The following is a 21,361-nucleotide window of genomic DNA, read 5'->3' as shown; positions in this document are numbered from 1 at the left end:
GCGGGATCGACATGAGCTGCACCAGATCGCTACCCCCCTACCCCCCTCCACACTCCCTTTTTCCTCCCCTTCCCCAGTGAAGACTGGAGAGAAAAGTCCCTGAGCAGTGACTGTGGCCCTGCTGAACACGTGAGGTTGTCTCCGTAGTCTTTGGGGATAATTATACATGCTTGGATTACCCGCACACATATATAACCCACCTCTCCCCTTCAGAGGCCTTATTGAAGGCACTTCTCCTCCAAGAGGCCTTCCCTAACCAAGCCCTCCTTTCCTCTTCCCTCACTCCCTTCTGCATTGCCCTGACTTGTTCTCTTTATTCATCCCCCTCCCAGCCCCGCAGCACTTATACACATCTGTAATTTACTTATTTGTATTAATTTCTTTCTCACCCTCTAGCCTGTAAGCTCCTTGTCGGCAGGGGATATGGCTGTTATTGTTGTATCTTAATAATAATAATAATAATAATGGCATTTATTAAGCTCTTACTATGTGCAAAGCACTGTTCTAAGCGCTGGGGAGGTTACAAGGTGATCAGGTTGTCCCACGGGGGGCTCACAGTCTTCAACCCCATTTTACAGATGAGGGAACTGAGGCCCAGAGAAGTTAAGTGACTTGCCCACAGTCACACAGCTGATAAGTGGCGGAGCCGGGATTTGAACCCATGACTTCTGACTCCAAAGCCCGGGCTCTTTCCACTGAGCCATGCTGCTTCACGTACCCTCCCAAGAGCTTAGTGCAGTGCTCTACACACAGTAAGCGCTCAATAAATATGACAGAATGAATGAAGAAATTAAGTTGAGTCCCCTTCAGGAATAGTCAGTTGTTGGGCCCAACCAAATCCCTTGGTCCTGGGGCTCATTTTATACAGGGGCCTTGCTGGATTGGAGAGGGCCCAAGTACATCTGGAATATAAATTAACAGATGGTAACCATTTGGGAGAATTAACCTATTCCTTCTTCTTTTTACAACAGAACTGATGTACAGCACGCTTTAACAGTATTCTCAGAAGAACAGTCCATCAGAGCTCTGAGGTTTTTTTGGTTGAAAGTGAAGCGATTTCTAAACTGCAGGTGAAAGGAGACGAATAGGCCTCTTGTAACTGTAACTCTTCAGGGGACACGAAAACAGTATCGCTCTGGCGCTTGCAATGGAGTCGCTCTAGAACCGCAACCACTCAACAGCGCACCGAGCAGGGATCATGGATGGTGGTTTTTCTCGTTCTTCCGTACAGACACTGTCAAGAAGCCATTGCAAGAATATCAAGCAAAAAATTTCTCAGTGGGAGGGAAGGACTAGTGGGGGATCTACCCCAGAGAAGCTGCAACTGAAGGACTTTGGCGTGAGATACAATTGCGATCAAGACGTCCTTCCTAAACCGAAAGCTGATTCTGGAGAAAGGAACAAGAAATTAGATCTCATTCATTTACGTAGCCTAGCTTTGGAACTTAGGGAAGGTACTAAAAACCAAGATCAAAATGAGGACGAAAATGAAAGCTATGGTTTTAGCAACACCGTAGATTTCCTGAAAAATGGGATAGAAACCAATTTGGTATGCTCTCAGGTCAAACAGAATGAAAATTGGAGAGATGATGTTTTAGATCCAGAGAAGACATTGCCTCCAGGAAACTTCTATACCTCACGAGTACTGTGGAGAAAGATAGAAGCACTTCCTCCTGATAAAGTGCTGGATTTGGCTTTCGACTTGAAAAGAAAAAGAGAAAATTGTGGTTCAACAGAGAAAGGACTGAATTTCAGTGTTCTGGAGAGTCAAAATGGAATTACCAAGAGCTTGGAAAATATTTACTCTGACCCTGAGGGACAAGAAGCTGGATCTTCTGTAAATCCTCTGCCAAAACCTCGAAGGACATTCAGATATTTATCAGAAATTGATAGTGTTCCATTTAAAGATAACAACTGTGGGAGGGAGTATTGTGTTGAGCCACTGGAAAGAGCTCGTCCAGAACCACCTGTGCCATTGGTCCAGGGACCTGAAACAAGGAAGTATGGGGGGAAAATCAGAAGGAGATCCAAAAGGTTTGTTTATTGCTGACGTTTACGGCTGGTGACCTAAGTGATGTAGCCAATGCCCCTTCCTACCAATCTTCCTCTCTAGTCTGTTCCTCAGATTGTAATCCTAATTGGAACCCAAGAGGACTGAACTGCTTGAGGAGAAAAATAAATTGAACAGGAAAAGGCTCAACCTAAGATGAAAGGAATTGTGTAAACATTTTGGTTTTAGAGTCACAAAAAAGGGTTCTGATCTGGAGAAATTGGTTTGATAATTTCCAATGCTTAGTGGATTATTGAGGGGTGTCCAATTTTTAGCATCCCCTTCATTAACCGGGTGAACTGTTCTCCAAGAGATGCTAAAGTTATTGGCCAAAAGCCAAGATGTCTTTTCTCAGCATATTCACAAAAGACAGCCTTGCCTCTTTCTTTTTAGGTATTTACTCACTATTCTTACCCTTTAACAATACCATCGTCACCCAGTGCTTCTGGTTGCATTTCAATTTCTGTTCTCTGTTACACTGATTCTGAAGGATTTCTTAGGAAGAATCATTTGAAAAGGAAGAATCATTTGAAAATGTTCCATCTTGCTCTAGGAAATCTTTTGAGTTTGAAGATGTCCAACACTTCAGAAGTCGTCTGGCAATTACAAACACCCAAAAGATCCAGGAAGAACTTGGAGGAAATTCTGGAACAGCACTTTACTACACCCAGTCTGAGGATAACATCTATGAAGATATTATCTGTAGGTACCTAAGTCTGGTCTGGATCCAGCGCTTAGAACAGTGCTCCAGCGCTTCGAATAGTGCTTGGCACATAATAAGTGCTTAACAAATACCATTATTATTGTAAATATTTAACGAGCCTGATTCTTTCCCCACTGCAAGAGAGAAAACAGCCTGCAGAGGCATGTTTTGGCATTCCTGTGCCTATTTACGTTGGGATGGGAAGTTGTTTCCCTGACCCTGGGTTTTTGCTAACTCAGGGGTACGAACCTTTGGCAAATCAGCTGAGAGAAGGCAGACACGGACTCAACAGTTCTGTGCTCTGCACATAGTAAGGGGATCAATAAATACCCTCCACTTAAGGTGTCTCCTGTGTCTATCTCAGGTGGGAAAAGGAAGTGTTGGAACCGGGGGATTAGAGGGAGAGAGGATGGCCTCCTGAGAGTGTCTTGCAGCACCCTTGGGAGTTCAGGCGGGAGAATTGGGGTGTATTATTATTTGTTCAGTGAAGCCCTTAAGTGTAGGGCGGGGTTTTCTTCCACAACCAGTCACTCCTTGCCCTAAGGAAAAATCCAAATGACCCATGGATAATTTACTTTTTCTTCAGTGGATGGTGTGACTGACTTAGTGCGCTCTCTGGATAGAAAGTGGATGGTTGTAGGGTACTATCTTACGCTTATTGTTGAATCTGGTGCCTGGGTGTTGAATAGGATTGAGTGGGGTTACTAGGGTTAGGAAGCCCATCTCCCTGTAGCAGAGTATAAGTCTCGGAACCTGTTGGTTCACATTTCATTTCTCCTGTTAGCTGTACTGACCTTACTTTCACTAATTCTTTTTTTTCCCCTCATACTTCCTTGTTTGATTTCTAGATCCCACCAAAGAAAATCCTTATGACGATGTCAAAGCGTCACCTTTACCAGTGTGGAAAGCCCCCTCAGTGTGGAAGCTGCCACCCCCCAAAAATACCTTCAAGCCACCCAAGGTATGAGCAGCTTAGCCTGACTACTGAAATGAAACATTCAAGCCCTCTTTCTCCCCAAAAATACCTTCAAGCCACCCAAGGTATGAGCAGCTTAGCCTGACTGCTGAAATGAAACATTCAAGCCCTCTTTCTGCTCCTGCAGGAAAGAAAATTAAATGGATCTAAAGCAGTGCCTCCTCACTTTTTTTTTTTTTTTTGAGGACCAAAACAGCATATGAGCCGGAATTCACAACCAAGCTTAAACTACGCTCCCACCCTTCACAGTGTAATCAAAGAGGATAGCACCCTGAAATACCAAAAGGCAGTAAAGTTCCGAAGTCACACCAGGTTCCACTGAACACCAGTTTGCAACCATTAAACTGAAATGAAGTCTTCCTTGAGTTTGATGTGAATGTACCCGAGCAGGGTATTTCTCTTCTCAAACTGGAACGAATAGGAAAAGGTGTAAATTGCAACAGGAAGTATTTAGGTTAGTTGTTAACAAAAACTTCCTGACCGCAAGCATTATGAAAGGCTGAAATGTGTTTCTAAGTGGGGTTAATAGACATTTTTAAGAAATGAACAGTTATTTTTCTCTTATGTCTTGAGTGACATGTTATATTGGAGTCCAGAAAATTGTCATCATTGATGGTATTTACTGAGCACTTACTGTGTGCGGAGCTTTATACTAAGCGCTTGGGAGAGTACAGTACAACAGAGTTGACAGACACATTCCCTTCTTTTAGACACATTCTTTTAGACTGTGAGCCCACTGTTGGGTAGGGACTGTCTCTATATGTTGCCAACTTGTACTTCCCAAGCGCTTAGTACAGTGCTCTGCACACGGTAAGCACTCAATAAATACGATTGATTGATTCCCTGCCCACAGAAAATGAACTGGATGGCTGTGGATTCCTTCCAGGTGTACGATAATTGTCCTCAGCTCTAGGATATTAAGTGTTAAATTCAGGGAAACCATTTACTTATGATTGTCTTTTTCCCTAGCTTCCTCCTAAGCCTCCCTTCCTTCATCGCAAGACTATGGAATTGAAGAGCTCGCAAACTTATTTGTGTTCAAAGCTTTCGAAGGATACCACTCTGCCTGTTACTTTGACTGAATGGAAGCTCTTCCGAGCCGGGGAAGTAGCAAACAGGAAAAGAAAAAGTCTCCCGAGGGTAAGAAGAATTCCAAAGTCTTCCTGTTTCTTTGATACCTTGGTATTGTTGTTCTACTGAAATGTGATGCCAAATCTGAATAAGTTGGGGCTGAAATATAAGGTTTGGAACTGGTCATCTCCTTGACTGCAACTCTAGCATAATTTATTACTCACTTTAGGCAAATGGATGAGTTGCTATTTGCAAGCCTGCTTTAGGTAATTGTTATGAAGTGGAACCTTAGTTTGTTAGCTAACTAGCATCAAAATTAATGGCCTGTTCAAAGGGAGGTTAAAAGCCCAAATGGTACTCTCAGCCCAGCTTCAGTTTGGCCCCTTTCACTTTTACCCTGAAAAAAGATAAAATGAGTGTATTTGTATCTGTAAATTCCCAGCATTCACAATGCCAATGAAACTGAACGGGGCACAAACTTACACTTGCAGGAAAGAAAGTTAAATGTTCTAAAAAAAGTGAGTTTTGGGGGACAGTCACAACATGGTATGTGTTGAGGTAAAATTTATTTTCTAAATGGAGGGAGGATCGGGGAGAAGAGCAAGGGACCTGGGTTCTAATTCCTGCTCCGCCACTTACCTGCTGTGTGCCGTTGGGTAAGTCACTCCACTTCTCTGTTCCTCAGTTTCATCATCTGCAAAATGGAGATTCAATGCCTGTTCTCCCTCCTACTTAGAATGTGAGCCCCATGTAGGATCCGATTATCTTGTCTACCCCAGCGTGTAATACAGTACTTGACACATAGTAAGTGCTTAACAAATACCACAGTTATGATGGTGATGATTTATCTAGACTAGAACTGCTAAACTTGAGACGCTGGAATTAGGCAAGATTCAGTCTTAAATCCTGGCAGACTTTCTATATTTAACAAGGAGGTAGTACTGGGATTGCCCTTGGGATAAAAAAAAATTATTACTTGATAGACATGTTAAATAGTGCTTTCATGTCATTCCCTATTGAACACTGTTGTGTAGTATATATACATAAGATGTTAACATTTGTTATATGATGGAGTATAGCACAATTTAGATCATTTTAATACTTGCCCTTTGCCTCAGTCATGTTTGGGCTAGTTTGGCTCAGTCATTTAACACATTGGTTTGTATTTTCCATTTTAACACTTAAAAAAAAAAAACCTTGCAGCTGCTTCATGGTTCAGAAGCCAATGAGTGGTTCCATTGGAATGATCCTGTTTCATAATTGTTTTAATTCTTCAGTTCTATTTCCTCCCACTCCCTTTTTTTACAGTGAGAGGGTTAGGAATATACGTAATTGAAAAAAAGTGCTGAGGAGTTGTAGTGTCTTAGTGAACACTTATTTATCCCTTCTCATTCATTCATTCAATCGTATTCATTGAGCGCTTACTGTGTGCAGAGCACTGTCCTAAGCGCTTGAGAAGTACAAATAGGCAACGTATAGAGACGGTCCTTACCTAACAACGGGCTCGTTTGCATGTTTAGAATCCTGCTAAATTGGGGCTTTTAAGAAGTGTTAAGACCACAGAGCAATGTACTGCTGGCCTGTGAGAGCCAGGAGGAGGCAACAAAAGCAGCCTTCCCTCAAAACTGGAAGGAAACCTGGGAAGGGCAGCTGGTCCAGCCACATCTTCAGATAGAGAGGCTGATCAAGGACAGATGGTTGTGTAGCAATCCTAATTACATTTTTCTCTGAAACATCATCATATTTTCTGTGGTATTTGGTATGCGCTGAGTATGTGTCAGGCACTGTACTAAGCATCATCATCATCATCAATCATATTTATTGAGCACTTACTATGTGCAGAGCACTGTACTAAGCACTTGGGAAGTACAAATTGGCAACATATAGAGACAGTCCCTACCCAACAGTGGGCTCACAGTCTAAAAGGGGGAGACAGAGAACAAAACCACACATACTAACAAAATAAAATAAAAACACAGACTAGACTGTTGCTCAAACAATAACTTACCCATCTGACGCCTCCCCCCCCGCCCACCCCTGACAAAAAAGTCATTTCCACCTAGAGGATTACATTTTTTCAGGCTTTAAAGATCAGTATTTCATCTTTTTCTTCTCCTAGAATTCTGGGCATATATTTGGAGAGGCAGAAGTATCAAATCTGAATCCTAGTTTGGCCACTCATGTTCCATCCCCTTCTCTGTGCCACACATACAAGCTTTTAGTGAAAAAGCCAAACTGACATGTACTTTCTCTGTCCAAAGCCTGCTTACCGGCCCAGTCTTACAAAGGCGATGGACTCCCTCACTTTCAAGAAGCCTGGCACGTCAGTAGACGAGAACCAATAGATATAACATATTTAGAGTTTCAAAAGACCTTTGATAAGCTTCCAGATCCAAGACTTGAGAAGACTGGAAGATCACGAGTTTGCCTGCATCACTACTCTCCCGGCCCCCATCACTGCATGCTTCAGAGATATTTTTCCTGCAGCAGCAGCGGGATTCTAAACGCCGTGACTGTACCCCCTGAAGGTTGTTCAACTGCCAGGGCATTGCCCCCCCTTGCCTCAGTCATCTTAGTACAAAGTCAGTATAATCTAAAGCAGACCCACTTACTCATACTTCCCCATAAACCCAGTCCATAACAGCACCACTTTCCCGGTCCTGGAACCCCACAGTGTCACTGTCATCCTCGATTCCTTGATGTCTTTTAACTCGTACATTCAGTCCACTGTCAAGTGCTGCTGGTTTTTCGTGCAAAGCATCTCCCAGACCCATCCCTTGCTCTCCATCCTAATCCCTGGTACAATAGTCAGAGATTGTATCAACCTCCTTGCTGGTCTCTCTGCCTCCAGCCTCTTTCCCCTTCCCAATCTTCTGCCTGGATCATATTAGTCAGCGAGTCAGTTGTATTTATTGAGGACATACTGTGTGCAGAGCACTGTAGTAAGCCCTTGGGAGAGTACACTATAACAGACACTCCCTACCCACAATGAGCTTACAATCTAGAGGGAGATACATTATTAATATATTACATATTGTATAATATTATTGAAGTGTCGCTTGACCCACATCTCTCCTCTCTTCAGAATCCTTCATCGGCTTTGTGTGTCCCTGCACAACAAACAAAAACTCCTCAGGAGTAGCTTCAAAGGTCTCCATCAACTTGCCCCACTTTTCATGTCTCCCTTCTTCACCCACAGTTCCTCACTTGCTCTCTTCGTTCTTCCCAAACGAACCCAAGTATATCTTGCTCTTTTCTCTCCCACCTCTGTTCTCTCACTCATGCTGTTACCCCTGCTTAGAACTCCCTCCTTCCACAAATCCAACAGACCACAGTTCTCTCCACATTCAAGGCCTACCACATGCTTCAGAAAGACTTTTTTCTTTTATGGTATTTGTTAGGCGTTGACTACGTGCCAGGCACTGTACTAAGTGCTGGGGTAGATACAAGACAATCAGGTTGGACACTGTCCGTATTCCACATGGGCCTTACAGTCTTAATCCTGGTTTTGCAGATGATGTAACCGAGGCCCAGAGAAATTAAGTGACTCACAAGTAAGGTCACAAATGAAACGAGTGGCAGAGTGAGGATTAGAATCCAGGTCCTTCTGACTCCTAAACCTGTGCTCTATCCCCTAGGCCACACTGGTTCCAGGTCATTTCCCAGCACTGTAAAGCGTATAAAACCGTTAGCCATCTCTAGTGCCTATGACTTCATTTCTATCCGTCCTCAGCATTTTTGTACATATGTTTATTCAGTTATGCTTTCTGGTATGTATTTTGACTACTCTATATCTAAATATGGGTATATGTCATCTCCGCCTTATAGCGTAAGCTTCTGTGGGCAGCAAATGGGTCACTTGGCTTTGAACTTCTCAACTTCTTGGTACGATGCATTGCACCAAGTGGATGCAAATACTGCTACAAATGCTACTACGACTATTACTAAAACTAGTAATAGTAGCAGTCGTATTGTTCATTAAGTGCTTAGTATGTGCAGAATACTGTATTAAGCACTTGCTCATTGTGGGAATGTGTTTGTTATATTGTAATATTGTACTCTCCCAAGTGCTTAGTACAGTACTCTGCATACAGTAAGCACTTAATAAATGCAATTGACTGACTGACTACAGTGCAGCAGAGTTGACAGTCATGTTCCCTGCTCCCTGCCCACAGTCTAGAAGGGAAGACAGACATTAAGATAAATAAATAATTTATAATATATAATTTAAAGATATATACAGAAGTTCTGTGGGGTTGAGGGTGGAGGGAAAATCAGACGTCCAAAGATCACAAATCCAAGTGTATAGACGATGCAGACGAGAGAGAGAGTGTCAGGGAGAAGAGGGCTTTATTGGGGAAGGCCTCTTGGAGGAGATTTGACCTTAACACTGCTTTGAAGGTAGGAAAAGTGGTGGTCTGAAATATATATTTGATTGTGGGGGATGTGGGGGAGGAATTCCAGGCTAAGGGGAGGATGTGGGAAAGCGGTCGGCAACAACATAGATGAGATCGGGGTCAGTGAATAATCAGGTAGTGGAGGAGTGAGGTGTGTGGGCTGGGCTGTAGTAGGAGAGCAGTGATGTGAGGTTGGATGGGGTGAACTGATTGAGTGCTTTAGAGCCAGTGGTAAGGAGTTTCTGTTTGATGCAGAGGGGGATGAGCAGCCATTGGAGATTCTTGAGGAATGGGGAAACTCGAACTGAACTTTTTTTAGAAAAATAATCCATGCAGCAGAGTGAAGTATGGACTGGAGTGCGGAGGGACAGGAGGCAGGGACGTCAACGAGGAGCAGGTATAGTAGTCAAGGTGGGATAGGATAAGCCCGTGCTCTTTCCACTGAGCCACGCTGTGCTCGGATCAGTGTAGTACTTTGGATGGAGAGGAAAGGGCAGATTTTAGTAGTATTCTGAAGATAGAAGCAACAGGATTTGGTGACAGAGTGACTATGTGGGTGGAATGAGGGAGATGAGTCAAGGACAGTGCCAAGGTTACAGTGAAGGGAAAGTTGCACAGAGTTTCAAAAAGAAGGGGGTGGTTCACAGTATCGAAGGCAGCTGAGAGGTGGAGGAAGATTAGGACAGAGCAAAGTTAAATGAAGCCTCGTGGTGCAGGTGCTGTTCTCTATCATCATCAATCGTATTTATTGAGCGCTTACTATGTGCAGAGCACTGTACTAAGCGCTTGGGAAGTACAAATTGGCAGCATACAGAGACAGTCCCTACCCAATAGTGGGCTCACAGTCTAAAAGGGGGAGACAGAGAACAAAACCAAACATACTAACAAAATAAAATAAATAGGATAGATATGTACAAGTAAAATAAATAAATAAATAAATAGAGTAATAAATATGTACAAACATATATACAGGTGCTGTGGGGAAGGGAAGGAGGTAAGATGGGGGGATGGAGAGGGGGATGAGGGGGAAAGGAAAGGAAGGGGCTCAGTCTGGGAAGGCCTCCTGGAGGAGGTGAGCTCTCAGCAGGGCCTTGAAGGGAGGAAGAGAGCTAGCTTGGCAGATGGGCAGACGGGAGGGCATTCCAGGCCCGGGGGATGACGTGGGCCGGGGGTCGATGGCGGGACAGGCGAGAGCGAGGTACGGTGAGGAGATTAGCGGCGGAGGAGCGGAGGGTGCGGGCTGGGCTGGAGAAGGAGAGAAGGGAGGTGAGGTAGGAGGGGGCGAGGTGATGGACAGCCTTGAAGCCCAGGGCTTCTCTTTCCCGCTGGGGTGGTGGAAAGCAGGACAATCAATCGGTGGTATTTACTGAGCGCTTACTGTGTGCAGAGCCCTTGGAAAGTACAGTATAACAATATAACAGACACATTCCCTGCCCACATGGAGGACAGGATGGGGTCTCCTCGACTGTTCGGAGGGGAGCCGGTGCCAGTCGCCAGGGAGCCGCCATGGCTGGCGCATTGTTTCCTCGGCTGCAGTGTGGGAGACCAAGAGCACCCAGAGAGGCAAGACTGCAGTTACCAGATGGTTCATTTGGCTGCAGGGGAAGAGGGAATGAGGAGGCTCAGCTGCGGCTTTTAGACCCAGCCTGGCGCACACAGAATATACTAGCACCTAAATGTCCTAGTGGCTAGAGCATGGGCCGGAAGGACATGGGTTCTTATCCTGGCCCCTCCAGTTGTCTTCTGTGTGACCTTGGGGAAGTCGCTTCACTTCTCTATGCCTCAGTTCCCTCATCTGTAAAATGGAGATTAAGTCTGTGAGGCCTGTGTGGGACAGGGACTGTTTCCAGTGCTTAGAACAGTGCCTGGCACATAGTAAGTGCGTAACAAATATCCCAACTAGCATTAAAAGTAGAAAGTGCTTAGTTCAGTGCTCTCTCTGCACATAGTAACCACTCAGTTAAGACCATTGTATGATAGTACATAACACTTAGTAAATTCCATAATTATCATTATCATAGTGATAGTAAGGCTTTTCTTAACAGGGATATGTTGAATCAAGTAGGTGTTTAAGGGAAATCTATCACTATCTGAATTTTATTTTATTTTTTAGATGTTAGAAGGAGAGCGGGAGTGTAAAACTTTCAGATCAGTAAGTGGATGGGAATAGGGACAGCCCTTTGTTGTTTCTACAAGAGAAATTTGTTTTTACTGAGTCCTCCTAGGATGTTCTACATTCAATCCCTGTTGCTGTTTTGGCCTTTCCTTGGGAAAAAACATATGAAGAAAAGCATTTTTGATTCACTTCCCCTGTGTTGACTAGATTCTTTCCTGGAAGGGAAATTGGCCTCACAGTTTGAGAATCACTGATCTAGTCCATATGCCCCCTCCCCGCCCTTCCTTTCTCTCTTTTGCTGCAGGGCCAGTGTCAGATTTTTTGCTAAAAGTATATTTCCAAGTTGTCTGAATAGTTTTAAGCATTTCAATCAACTGTTTTCTACCACTTTTATAAGGAATCTATTCCACTCTCCTACCAGGAAAGTGGGTGTTGGTTCCTCGTCCTCAGGTTTTCAAATAAATTTTAATTGCATTAGTAATGTAATTCTTACTTAAAATCAGTGTATTAGACTGTAAGCTCCTCCTCAAGACTGTAAGATCCTTTTGGGCAGGGAACACAACTCTCTTAAATTGTACTCTTCCAAACACACAGTAAATGCTCAATAAATATGATCGATGGATTGAATGAGTATTTTCTCCTTCCTCCCTATTGTCAAATATGTTGTCCCTATCAAGGGCCAAACTCCTCTTAGTCTAACCAGGGCCCTGATGATTTGGTGGGGAGGGAGGCATTTTTTGTGAAGGTCCTTTTCGGCAAAGAACTGTTGGTGGGTTCCCTGCCGGATAAAATATTCCCCAAAAGCTCAGAACTTAGATCATAACCTCCACCCCCCTCTTCTTTCCATTTATCTTTTCCTAATTATTTTTAAGTGTTAGTCTTGCCCTGCCCAGTCCTTTGTTGTTGACAGTTGACATTTATTAAGCACCTACTCTGTTCTTATCACCTCACCATTCTTTTCATCCATGTCTTCCAGCCTTACTCAGTAGTCATTGCTTTCCCAAGATAATCAGGGTTAACTCTTTGATCTTTCCCTCTAAATATCCCCTTATTCCCCCCTTGCTATCCAGTTTGCTTGGAAAATTAGGGAAGCGGAGGGAGATTTGGAAAATGTGGTTTTAGAGCGAAGCGTTCACTCTGTGCTGCTTTGGGTTCCTTGACAAATCTTTCCAAAAATCGAACTTCTCTAATCCAAAAATGTGGAAGCAATTTGCATTCTGGAAGCACATTATGCTTTTCCTGCCCTTGAATGACTCAGCAGGCTTCTAAGCGCCAAGATTGTTAGGGAAACAAGAAAACACAGAAAATCATATGAAAAATTAATCTCCTGAATAATAGTTATCTTTATTGTTGGCATTTTATTTAGTGCTCCAGACAGCTCTCATTCTTGATCGACAGCTACAAAATCAGGAATGAGAATCATCATCAATCGTATTTATTGAGCGCTTACTATGTGCAGAGCACTGTACTAAGCGCTTGGGAAGTACAAATTGGCAACATATAGAAACAGTCCCTACCCAACAGTGGGCTCACAGTCTAAAAGGGGGAGTCTAAAAGGGGGAGAGAATGAGGAATAGCAGAGAAGGAGAGCCAAGACATTCCTTCTGTAAAGGGGTTTGGCACCCCCTCTCCTCCCCTCAAATGCAGCATGGAAAGAATGCAAATGGGGTAGGTCCTTGCTCCCAAGACAGTCCCAGAAAATGTAAAGGAGCAGTTATGCAACAGTGTGAAAGTGAGTGGGCTGGGATACACTCACTTGCCACATGAACTGATGAGGGGCAATGAAACCTTAGCCCTGTCCCAGGATAATGTGTAAGTAGTAAATGTACAAAATGCCCTGAGAAGCAAGAGATCAAACTACTTCCCCTCAGGAGAGAAGCAGTTGAAGATGTCTTGTATCACTGGGATTATAGTGTGGTTCTCTACACGGCTCCGTGATATGTGCCTCCTGCCCAGGTCTCTGGGACGGAGGGAGAGGCCATTTCGGTTGGACAGAGGCTCCTAAATGGGTTTCCGTAGCCTTGCCTGCGTTCAAAATACGGAACTCGGTCCGTCTCAGGCTCATTTTTAGATGGCGGCCGAGTCTCCGTGAGACTGGAAGTGTCCCAAAAGTGACACTTTTGGGAAGGCTGCTGCTTGTGCACACTTGCCCTGCGGGCTGCTAGGAATGGTAGTCCCAGAACAACTGCGCACACACAGCTGCACTCCCTGGAAATAAGTCTCGGCCTATTTATGGTTCACTTCCAATTCAGCAGTGGCCCACCACTGGGCTGTCTCCCCTCCCTGTCAGAGTGCACTGCAGGAGGCCAAGGGGCCCACCGAACTTGGCCGGGTTCAGCTGTGGGCTCATCTGGCTTGACCCCAGAGACTTAAGGCCAGCAAGCTTTGGTTTTTCTGACTCCATCCTCTCTTGGTTCTCCTCCTACCTTTCTGGGCTATATTTCTCAGTCTCTTTCCCTGGCTCTTCCTCTGCCTCCCACTCACTGTGAGTAAGTATCCCTGCTCCACCTCTTGTAGGCTGTGTGATCGTGGGCAAGTCACTTCACTTCCCTGGTCCTCAGTTCCCTCATCTGTACAACAGGGATTAAGACTGTGAGCCCCATGTGGGACAGGGACAGTTTCTGACCAGATTATCTTGTATCTGTCCCAGCACTTAGAACAGTGCTTGGCACATAGTAAGTGCTCATCAAATACCATTATTATTATTATTATTATTATTATTATTATTATTATTATTATTATTATTTCTGAGGGAGTCCCTCAGGACTCAGTTCTGGGTCCCTGTTCACTCCCGCAGCTTCAACTACCACCTCTATGCAGTTAATCAATCAATCAGTCAATCATATTTATTGAGCGCTTACTGTGTGCAGAGCAGTGTACTAAGCGCTTGGGAAGTACAAGTCAGCAACACATACAGTCCCTACCCAACAGCGGGCTCACAGTCTAGAAGGGGGAGACAGAGAACAAATCCAAACATACTAACAAAATAAAATAATAAAATAAAATAAAATAATAAATAATATAAAAAAGAAATAATAATAAATAAATGATAAATAAAATAATAAAAATAAAACAATAAAAAATAATAATAACATAATAAAACTTCCAAATCTACATTATCCTACGTCTCAACTACCACCTCTCTGCAGTTAACTTCCAAAGCTACTTCATTAGCCCTGACCCCTCTCCACATTCTTGAATTTCCTCCTGCCTCCAATACACTTCTACATGGTTATCCCATCATCTTTCCTCCAAAATGTTTTCCTCCATCTCACTCCCCTCTCGGGTGACACCAATCAATACTATTTATTGAGCATTTACTCTGTACAGAGCGTTGCACTGAGAACTTGGGAGAGTTATAAGAGAGTTAGTAGGCATGATCCCTATCCTCAAGGAACTTGCATTTTGCAAGGGAGATCCACCACCATCCTCCCCACTTCTCCAGCTCTTAAACTTGGCATCATCCTGGACTCCTCCCTCTCCCTCAATCCCCATGTTTATTGTGTCACCAAATCCTGTAGGTGGTTGTTCTTGGTTTCCAGAATCCACCACTTCCACTCCATTCCAACTGCCGCCATGCTGATCCAGACACTTTTCATGTCCCGATTCGACCAGTGCATCAGTCTCTTCGCTGATTTCCTTGCCTCTGGTTTCTCCACGCTCCAGGGCACATCTTCACTCTGCTTCTTGGATTATCTTAATAAAACATTGTTCTGCACATCTTCCCACTCTCTAAAATCCTCCAATGGTTCCCCATTTCTCTCTGCATCACACAGAAACTACTAAACATCTGCTTTAAGGCCCTCAATCAGTTGTCTCAGGCTAATCTACTCAGTTATGCCTTGTTTTCTTCTGTCCCACCCCTGACCTCTTGTTCACTCATTCCCTTCTGCCTGGAACTCCTCCCTCCCTAACACATCTGGCAGACCCAAGAGGCTGCTCTCCCCATCTTCAATGCCCTTCTGAAATAATATCTCAAGATGGCCTTTCCTGATTAAATTCTCATTTCTCCCCGCACCAAATAACCATTTCATCAGTTTCACACCACCTACGCACTTGAATACTCACACACCTTTGAGCAGCGTGGCTCAATGGAAAGAGCACGGGCTTGGGTTCAAATTCTGGCTCCTCCAATTCACAGCTGTGTGACTCACTTCACTTCTCTGTGCCTCAGTTCCCTCATCTGTAAAATGGGGATTAAGACTGTGAGCCCCACGTGGGACAACCTGATCACCTTGTATCCTCCCCAGCACTTAGAACAGTGCTTTGCATGTAGTAAGCGCTTCACAAATGCCATCATTATTACTATTATTATCCCTCGGTTTCATTTATCTCTATACTCTCTTAGGTCTTCCTACCTGTAATTTATTCATGTGTCTTTTCCCTGCTAGGTGGTAAACCTGAGGTCAGGTGTTACTAATTCATTCAGGGAGTATTTAGTCTCATATCCTCTCCTAAATGCTTAGTACAGTGGTCTGCACATAGTAGACACAACAAATTATCTTGACTTATTGATTGAGCCTGGCCCATGCAGGTTTCTGGATTTTCCCTTTCTATTTCTCTGTGCCTCAGTTTCCTCACCTGTAAAATGGGGATTAAATACCTGCTCTTCCTCCCCCATAGACTGCAGACCCCACGTGGGACAGGGACTGTGTCCAACTTAATTATCTTGCACCTACCACAGCACTTACTTCAGTGCTTAGTACATAGGAAACACTTAACAAATATCATTATTATTAATAATATTATCACAGCTGCAAACCCATTTGGAGTTGCACCTACCTAAAAGAAAATCACATCTTGCACCTGGTGAAATCTAGGACAAAAGAAGATTTCCTGAAAAAATTTCCCATTTCTCTGAGCCTCCTTGCCTTTTCCCCTAACTGTGCCTCGACATTTCTTTGCTCTTCTAATATTTCAATATTCCAGGCACATTTCCTGTAATTTAGGCCTTCTCATGTACACTGTAAGAAGGTGCATAAGATATTTGTTGCACTGGGCACACAGCATAATGTGATGATGTCACAAGCACTATTTTCCTGAAGTATGTGCGTTTCATGCAGTCATAGTGTGTTTCTTCAAGGGGAGCCCACTTCAGAGCCGTTGTCCTTCCCTCCCTGGTTAAGGTGAAGTCTAAAGCTTCAATCAAGGGAGATTCAATCAATGGTATTTACTGCGTGAAGAGCAATGTACTGAGCACTTGGGAGAGCACGATACAACAGAATTAACAGACACATTCCCCATCCATAGGAGCTTCCAATCTAAACTCGGTACTGAAAATAAAGAAAACAACTTAAAAATGTCCTGTTCAGTTTAGGAACAGGACGTTAAAACTGTATGGCTCCATGACAGAATTGATCATGGAAACAGCAGTTCCATATGGGATCGGGACAGGGGGACGGATCATCTTGTTACCTAGCAGTCCGGTGGAAAACCAGATGACTGACTTAGAATCATACTTTGCTCCTCTTGCTGTATAGCCATTGAAAAATCACCAGACTCATGGCTTCTGTTACTATTAAAGGAATCAATCAATCAATCAGAGCTATTTATTGAGTGCTTTCTATCTGCACAACACAGTACTCCATGGGAGAGTACAGTAAAGTAATCAAACGATGACTCAACTGTATTTATTGAGCGTGTGTTGTGTGCAGAGCACTGTACTAAGTGCTGGACACATCCGTGCCCTCAAGGAACTTACAATTAGGAATACATCTTGGGGTTCTGTGTACAAAGAATGAAATTCAGACACCATTAAAATAGGGAGAAGATACTTGCTCTGGCGTGATGATGTAGTTGTAAATTAAAAAGGTTTCAAAACGTACATTCCCTCACCATCCTTTCTTGCCTAATTGTGAACAGCGTATTTTTTTCCCAGCATTTAATAGAATGCTTTGCACCCACTAGGCGCTAAATACATACTACTACCACTATTACTACTGCCACCGAAGACATGGGAGCAAATGAGCTTCCCAACAGAGTGAGTATAAAGTGAGAAGGCTAGGTGATCCAGAACAGAGACTTGCCAAACACTCATACTGTTCTCCCCTTCTAGATTCGAAGCTCCTTGTGAGCAGGGAACATGTCTGCCAAATGTGTTGTATTGTATTCTTCCAAGTGCTTAATACAGGGCTGTGCACATAGTAAGCACTTAATAAGTGTGGTTAGTTGACATTGAAAGAGGAACTTGCAAAAGAGATTATGGAGAAGCCAGTGAGATAGAAGAATCAGTCAATTAATCAGTGGTATTTACTGAGCACTTACTATGTACAGCGCACTGTATATATATAATGGTATTTGTTAAGCGCTTACTGTGTGCCAAGCACTGTTCTAAGCGTGGGGGTAGGTACAAGATAATCAGGTTGTCCCATGTGGGACTCACAGTCTTAATCCCCATATTACAGATGAGGTAACCGAGGCCCAGAGAAGTGAAGTGACTTGCCCAGGGTCACATAGCAGATGGGTGGTGGAGCCGAAATTAGAACCCATGACCTCTGACTCCCAAGCCCATTCTCTTGCCACTAGGCCATGCTGCTTCTCTATCCTCTGCTTCTGCTTCACTATCTTCTGCTTATATCTTCTGTTTCTCGCTATATTAAGCACTTGGGAGAGTATAATACTACTGAGGTGGTAGACACGTTCCCTGCCCACAGTGATAACCAGGGAAAGAACTAAGTTAGTAAAAACTAACAGTCGGTGTGATTCCGGGAGGTGAGGGTGGTCAACACTGTCATTGGGCTAAAAACCAAGAAGGATTAGGGTAGAGTTGAGCCAATTAGATTTGGATAGTAGGAGGTCATTGAGGACCTTGAGAAAGTGGTCTCAGTGGAGTAAAGGGGATGGAAATAATGTTGCAGTACACCAGAAAGGGAGTTGGAAAAAAGGAAGTGGAATAAATGGGTGTATAAAATCTGTTGGAGGAATTTTGGTAGGATTGGAGCGAGGAGTTGAGTGCCCCAGAATCCAGAGAAAGCTTCTTTTTTAAATGTAGGGGAGACTTGAACATGTTTGAAGACTAAGGAAAAGTTCCCATCAGAGGGTGAGTGATTGATGATGGCAGATAGGAAGGGGGAAAGGCTGGGGGTGCTTTTAGAAGGTTAGAGGGCATGGAATCAGAACCCGAGGTAGGAGAGAATATGTATTATCTTCGCTCATCACTGTCTTTCAGCTCTCACATTATGTCTGCCGGTAAATCCTGCTGGGTTTTTGTCCTCCTCATTTCCTCTGTCCACTCCTTCCTCCTCATTCCAGTGGTCACCACCATTGTCCACACACTTATCAAATCCCAGCCAGCTTATTATATTAGCCTCCTCACTGGTCTCCCTCACTGCCTTTTCTCCCCAATCCAGTCCATACTTCACTCTGTTGCCTGGATTATTGTGTGTAAATGTCCTTCTGCACCTGTCTCTCCACTCTTCCAAGCCTCCAATTGCCCATTCTTCTCCACATCAAACAGAAACTCCTGGACATTGGCTTCAGGGCATTCAATCACCTCTCTCCATTACTCTGTTCTCTACTTATCCACCATCTTTCTCCCATTTCCACCTCAGCGGCACTCATTTCTCCTCAGCTAATCTCACCATATCTCATTCATGACTCTTCTATCTCTAGACCTTTGCCGAGGTTCAGTCAGCGCTCTTTATTGAACACATACTGTGTGCTGAGTACTGTACGAAGTGCTTGGGAAAGTACAGAATGGTAGAGTTGGTGGATATAATCCCTGCCCACAAGGAGCTTATAGTCTAGAGGGGACCAGCAGACCATTGCTCTCCCTGCCTTCAATAACTCTCCTGAAATCCCACCGCTCCCAGGTGGGATTCATTCCCCAATTAATGTTCTCCTCCACATCCGCAGGTGATATCCTCCCAAATACAGTAAAGCACTTATGTACACTCAGTCACCTGTAGCACTCTTGTACATATTAATTTATGTATGCTACTATTTAAGCACCAATTTATTCACTTATCCATTCTTTCCAATCCTATTCTGTAAATTATTTCATGTCTGTCTCCCCTACTAAGTTCCAAACTCCTTGAGGACAGAGAGTGTGCCTTTCTCCCTCTATTGTATTCCTCTAAATGCTTAGTATTGAGTTCTGTGATTGATTGACAGTTGGGTAGGTTAAGTCCCTTTCCAGGGAAATGGAGAGTTAGGAGGTGTCATCTTTATGAAAGATGTACCTGTGACAGATCATCAATCGTATTTATTGAGCACTTACTGTGTGCAGAGCACTGTACTAAGCACTTGGGAAGTACAAGTTGGCAACATATACAGTCCCTACCCAACAGTGGGCTCACAGTCTGAAAGGGGGAGACAGAGAACAAAACCAAACATACTAACAAAATAAAATAAATAGAATAGATATATACAAGTAAAATAAATAAATAAATAGAGTAATAAATATGTACAAACATATATACAGGTGCTGTGGGGAAGGGAATGGGGACAGTGCCATTTTCCAGTTCACAGAACCCCCAGGACTTCTTTTTGGATGCAGTTTCATTTTATATTCTGGGTTTAATCCTTGTTTTTCTGTTTGGATTTCAGCTTGTGTTGAAAATACAGGATATTTTTGATTCCAAGAGAGGAAAGAAAAAGGTGAAATTGCACCCTTTTACTGGAAAGGAAGCTCCTCCCTCCAAAGGTAGGAATTTCTCATTTTTCTCCACTAACCTATATTTGCCTGAGTAAGCGACGATACTAAGAGCAAAGCATAACGTTTGACTTATGAAAGCTTTAATTATTAAATTGCAAGTTGGAGAGGTCAGTACAATCATAATTAATGTACTATGTCATGTGAACAGAATGCCCAGATTGTAGTCTTCCCTTTCGTTCAGTTTCCCTTTCCTTGGAATGTGTGGTGACAAATGATACCGGCTCAACCCAGGACTGTCTCAGCATCCCTGCTGGCTCAGTGGAAAGAGCACAGGCTTGGGAGTCAGAGGTCATGGGTTCTAATCCTGGCTCCACCACTTACCAGCTGTGTGACTTTGGGCAAGTCACTTAACTTCTCTGTGCCTCAGTTACCTCATCTGTAAAATGGGGGATCAAGACTGTGAAGCCCACGTGGGGCAACCTGATTACCTTGTATCTACCCCAGCACTTAGAACAATGCTTGGCATATAGTAAGCGCTTAAATGCCATCATCATTATTATTATTATTATTCAGAAGGCTGTTGTAAGTTCAGGAGTGATTGCTAGGGTCTTCGTACATTTTTTTTTGCGACAGTTTTTAAGCACTCACTTAAAAGTACAGGCACTGTACTTGCTGAGGTAGGTATAAGCTAAACAGGTTGGACACAGTCCCTGCCCCACATGGGGCTCACAGTCTTAATCTCCGTTTTACAGATGAGGTAACTGAGTCACAGAGAAATGAAGTGACTTGCCCATGGTCACACTCTAGACAAGTGGCGGAATCGGAATTAGAACCCAGGAGCTTCTGACTCCCAACCCCATGCTCTATCAACTAGGCCATGCTGCTTTTCTTACAGGGTAGTGTGACTGAGAATAAAATCTGAATACTGTACTGGAAAAAAACTTTGAAAGGTCACGTGGTTTGCCCCGCTGCCTTTAGACAAGATTTCATTTCAACCACCCAAGACAGATGAAACTCTCTCCTATTTTTAGACTTTTAGAAAATAGCCCACAATCTCCCTTGGTAACTCATGCCAGTGTTTACTAACCCTCATGTCCATTTCCTTTTGAACTACCCTCAGCGGAAATTGAGAACATCTCTATCCAAGGGACTTGAACACCTTTACTAAATCACCCTTCAGCCTTTTTGTGGGTATTAAGCGCTTACTCTGTGTCAAGCACTGTTCTAAGGCTGGGGAAGATATCAGTTAAACAGGCTAGACACAGTCCCTGTCCCTAATTGGGGCTCACAGTCTTTGGAGGCAGGAGACTAGGTATTGAATCCCCATTTTTCAGTTGAGAAAATTGAGGTACAGAGATGTTGTGACATCCCCAGGGTCACACTGTGGGCAGGGAGTGGAGCTGGGATTAGAACTTCATGCTGAATTATTCCTAATGCTTTGTCATAGGATTC

General features: G+C 43.7%; 1 protein-coding gene across 1 annotated transcript in view; it reads left to right on the top strand.

Annotated features, from left to right (window-relative positions):
* DENND2C (DENN domain containing 2C) overlaps positions 1-21,361 on the top strand; it is an 83,832-nt gene that overhangs the window by 40,011 nt on the left and 22,460 nt on the right. The window contains exons 2-6 of the mRNA XM_038749301.1: positions 972-2,034; positions 2,604-2,752; positions 3,602-3,714; positions 4,699-4,869; positions 19,861-19,957. Of these exons, the coding sequence (XP_038605229.1) occupies positions 1,199-2,034; positions 2,604-2,752; positions 3,602-3,714; positions 4,699-4,869; positions 19,861-19,957 (1,366 nt within the window). The 5' untranslated portion in view covers positions 972-1,198. The remainder of the gene's footprint in view (positions 1-971; positions 2,035-2,603; positions 2,753-3,601; positions 3,715-4,698; positions 4,870-19,860; positions 19,958-21,361) is intronic.

Source organism: Tachyglossus aculeatus, chromosome 7 (assembly GCF_015852505.1).
Source record: "Tachyglossus aculeatus isolate mTacAcu1 chromosome 7, mTacAcu1.pri, whole genome shotgun sequence".
Lineage (NCBI taxonomy): Eukaryota > Metazoa > Chordata > Mammalia > Monotremata > Tachyglossidae > Tachyglossus > Tachyglossus aculeatus.
Note: the sequence above shows the minus strand (reverse complement) of the source record. Positions and strands in the feature narration are given on the sequence as shown.